Source organism: Octodon degus, unplaced genomic scaffold (assembly GCF_000260255.1).
Source record: "Octodon degus isolate 3935 unplaced genomic scaffold, OctDeg1.0 scaffold00276, whole genome shotgun sequence".
NCBI lineage: Eukaryota > Metazoa > Chordata > Mammalia > Rodentia > Octodontidae > Octodon > Octodon degus.
The window spans coordinates 1,859,773-1,864,490 of NW_004524852.1; the positions used below are offsets into that span (position 1 = coordinate 1,859,773).

General features: G+C 41.2%; 1 protein-coding gene across 1 annotated transcript in view; it reads left to right on the forward strand.

Moving 5' to 3' along the window:
* Positions 1-4,718, forward strand: part of Rnf212b (ring finger protein 212B) — a 60,985-nt gene that overhangs the window by 38,487 nt on the left and 17,780 nt on the right. The window contains exons 4-6 of the mRNA XM_012512806.2: positions 970-1,085; positions 1,699-1,759; positions 3,514-3,542. Of these exons, the coding sequence (XP_012368260.1) occupies positions 970-1,085; positions 1,699-1,759; positions 3,514-3,542 (206 nt within the window). The remainder of the gene's footprint in view (positions 1-969; positions 1,086-1,698; positions 1,760-3,513; positions 3,543-4,718) is intronic.

The window sequence follows — 4,718 nt, forward strand, 5'->3', positions numbered from 1 at the left end:
TTTTTTTAAGGAAGGCTCCACAGGGTGTTCAGGGTCTCACTACTAGATCGCACTTGTAACGATCCACCTATTTACAGCCTCCCAAGAGCTGGATTACAGGCACATGCCACCGCGCCCAGTCTCAGTTGCCATCTCCATGCGCCCTAGGGGTGGGGCCAGCATGGCAGGCCTGGGGATCCAACCTCCAGCCCCTGTGCCTGCTTACAGGCGCTTTAATCTGCTGAGCTATTTGGCCAGCCCTCAAGACCTAAATATTAATATTTGATCTGATTCAGCAATCCCATGATAAATACTATACCTCAGTATAGGAAATGGTAAAATGATACAAAAGATACGATTATTTGTCCATTCCAAAAATAAAATTAGGAATGGGTACTTGGGTGCATCTTCATCCTTCATTGCAGGAGCATGGACCACTTACAAATGCCTATATACCTGTTTTAGGGAAAGTAAGTTTGTCACCACTGTCTGTAATTGAAAGACTATGGAAGCTGAATCTAATCTAATTTTTTTAAACATTTATTTATTTATTGTGGGGCGGGGGGGCAGCTCAGCCCACCAGGAGGCGGGGCTGGCTGGCATGTGGTGCTGGGGGATCGAACCGCAGTCCCTGTGCTTTGCCAAGCTTGTTCCAAGTAGGTGCTTTAGACCACTGAGCCATCTCGCCAGCCCCTCTAATCTAATTGTAGGTAAGTGAGAACCAATTCTGAGAGGATTAAAATATTATATTTTTAAAGGGCCACTTTGTTACAATATTAGCATTAAGAAATTAGAACGCCAGTGTTCTGGAAATGAAAAACCTTTCCCTACTGCTGAGCTGTGTATTTTTTGGAGTTATAAATGAATCCAAATGTTCCAAAAGTAAAAGAATAGTAATAAAGTATGAATTGATAGATTTCCCTTTTTTGCCAAAGTTGAGGGAAAAGGAGTCATGGAAATGCATGACAAAGGCCTGTTTTTTCCTCATAGGTGTGGAGTTTCCAGAAGAAACAAACAGATCTCCTCATTGCCTTTTATAAGCACAGAATTACAAAGTTAGAATTAGCCATTCAGGAGGCACAGAAAACAGTGGCCGATCAGGACAAGTGAGTAACAAGTAGAATCCACAGATAGCTCCCTACCCTCCTGAGACATCATAATGCTTATATCCTTATGTCTGAAAGATCAAAAATTTTCCCATGTATGTTATGTTTGTTTTGAGAAAAGCAGGTACAGAATTTTTGATTGGTCCACTCAGTCCCCATTTTGTATTTTTTTTTTCTTTTCTCTGGGCCCTTCTTACTTTATAGCTTCTTTTAACTTCCTTGTATCAAAGACTACTTCTGTCTTTTATTACACTGATAACAGAGACATAACATTTAAAACATTGTCTCTGGGAGGGTGTATTTGGAAATCTTCAACTAAAAGATGAAGTCCTTGATGGAATTTTTAGACATCAGCAGTCTGATTATGTGAAAGGAAATGGAAGTCTATGCAGACTCCCCTGAAATCATACCGAGTGACTTCTCGTTTTGTTCACTTGATTGTTCTCACCATCAGTACCCTGCCACTGTCCCTCAGAATCACCAGATCCCAGGTGAAAATACTCTATATCCAAGTCTCTCACTGAGCATTAACTAGATGTTGATCATAATAATGATGATGATAATAATAGTTATCCTACTGACTTGGAGTTTACTGTTTCCATCTTTTGCTTAGAGAGCTGTCAATCTTGAGAAAAGAGAATGAAGAAATGAAGAAACTTATAGCTTTCCTAAAGGTGAATGAAATAAATTTTCTTTACTATTATATATTTTTTTAGGCCAGGGGTATAGCTCAGCACCTTGAGCACCTCCCTGGCAAGCACAAGGTCCTGAGTTCAATCCCCAGTACTGTAAAAAAAAAAAAAAAGAAAATTGAATTTTTTCTTTTTTCCATCTGTCTAGCTGACTTCCTAACCTATTCCATATCATAATACACATGGAGACTGATAATATTTTTATTCAGATGGACTGTAGTTAATAGATGAGCCCCCCCAAAAAATATATATATATATAGATGCGGCCATAGAAAATCTGGGAGGGCTGAAAGGATTGACCAGTATTTAGAACACTTGTAAACAATTGTTGCATATCGATGAAAAATGACATGCCAGTTATAAAGTCTCTCTCTTCTCTCTCCTTTCCCCCATCTCTATGTCTATGTCTATCTATATCTCTGACTGAGTTTTTGTGTCTGTCTGTCTGGTTTCTCCCTCATATGCCTGGGGATTGAACCCAAGGCCTTTATACCAAGCTGTATCCCCAGCTGTTTAAGTTTTTTTAATTTTTGTTTTGAGACAAGGTCTTGCTAAGTCCCTAAATTGCCCAGGTTCCCAAAGTATGTGATTATAGTGTGAGATTACAGTATGTGCCACCACACCCAAATAAGCAACTCTTTTATAGACCAAACATGTGGCAATTTTTAAAATTCCTTTTCAAGAAGTTCAAGAAGACCAGGCATGATGGCTCATGCCTCTAATCTCAGCATCTGGAAGCTGAAGTAGAAGGACAGTAAGTTCAAAGCTAGTGTGGGCTGTACAGTGAGACCTTGTCTCAAAAAAGAAAAAAAGAAAAAAACCCAAACAACCAAAATATTTATATAATTGTCCTATTGATCCCATTCCTATGACTATTCTAGCACAATGTAATCAGTTCCCAGAGACTTCCTATTTCTCTAAACCAGGGGTGGTGGCACATGCCTGTAAGCCATGATACTTGGGAGGTTCAAGTGGGAGGAATGAAAATTCAAGGCCAAGATAGGCAACCTCAGTGATACCCTATCTCAAAAAGAAATGAAAGAAGGGCTGGGGGTGTAGCACATTCTCTAATGTGCATGAGCCTCTGAATTCAATCCCCTGTATTCAAATATGGTAATAAGGGCCGGAGAGATAGCTTAGTGGAATAAGCACTTCCCTGGCAAGCACAAAGGCCTGAGTTCAATCCTGGGTTCTGCAAAAAAACAAAACAAAATAAAACACGGGGCTGGTGAGATGGCTCAGTGGTCTAAAAGCACCTACTTAGAACAAGTTTAGCAGAGCACATGGACTGCGGTTCGGTCCCCCAGAGCCACATGCCAGCCAGCCCCGCCCCCGGGCGGGCTGGGCTGGCCACACACACACACACACACACACACACACAAATAAAATAAATAAATTTTTTAAAAAATTAAAAAACAGAACAAAACAGAATTTAAATCAAATACAGTAATAACATAGAATTTCCAATGTGCTCTTATGAAGAGAAACAAAATTGTGTTCTCTCAAAGCTAACAATTTCCTATTCCTAAGGAACACTACTACTTTATTTTCTTCTGCCGGGAATCTTAGCAACCCCTAGCAGGGGACACGGCAACTGAGTTATTCTAGCTACTAGACCACCAAGAAAAGGTTACAGCTCAGTTACCTAACAGGTAAGATGGGGATCCTTTGGTTAGAACCTTTGATCTGTAGCTTCCTTTACCCCCCCCCCCTTTTTTTTTTTTTCTTACCTACAGGAATCTCCAGGTCGGTACCAAGGAAGAAGGTCAGTTTTCTCAGTAACTGCACTAGCCCCGCAACCTTGAAAATTTGTGTGCTTCTTAAATTTTTAAAAATTGACACCTAATAGTTGTGTGTTTTTATGGAGTACAGGGTGGTAATTTGATACCTATGTACTATGTATAGCAATCAGATCAAGGTAAGTAGCATTTGCTACTCTTTAAACATTTATAATTTTTTTGCATTGGGAAGCTTTGAGCCTGTTCTTTCTGGACTCCTAGCTTTATGGGGTCCGAGATGAGAAAAGTGTTTGATGAATTTATCTTTTACTTCTCTAATAAAGAATTACTGATCTAAGGGCCAGCCAAAATAGCTCAGCAGACTAAAGCGCCTGCTTAGGCAGGTGCAGAGACTCGGGTTTGTGCCGGCCCTGCCCCTGGGCATGCTGAGACAGCCACTGAGACTGGCCATGGTGGTGTGCACCTCTAATCTCATCACTTGGGAGGCTGAAAACAGGAGGATCACTACGAGTCTGATCTGTGTAGTGAGACCCTATAGGCCTTGTACTAAATAAATTTTAAAAAATACTGATCTGAAGATGGTACAGTATTTGCTTAGTGTGTGTGAGTCCCTGGGTACACACACACACACACACACACACACACACACATTGCTAAAGAATGTTAATGTGAAATGTTAATTGTAAATGCTTGCCTTTGTATATTTTCTTATGAAATCCTACTCATCTTTCAAAATTCAATTCACATCATTTTCTTTAGAAAGACCACATTAGGTAGAGTTAGATGTTCAGGGCCTGGGGAGATAGCTTGGCAGTCTAAGCACCTGCCTGGCAAGTGCAAGGACTGGGGTTTGATCCCCAGTGCCACATGCCATGCTGAGTTGGCCACTGAAACCAGGTGTGGAGGCACATGCCTATAATCTCAGCACTGGGGATGCTGAGACAGGAGGATCACTATAAGTTTGAGCTGCATAGTGAGACCCTATACCAAATAAATTAATAAATAAATATTTTTTTAAAAGTTAGATGGTCAGGGGCTGGAGAGATGGCTCAGTGGCCTAAAGCACCTACTTGGAACAAGCTTGGCAAAGCACAGGGACCGCGGTTCAATCCTCCAGCACCACATGCCAGCCAGCCGCGCCCCCTGGTGGGCTGAGCTGGCCACACACACACACACACAAAACACACACACACACACACACA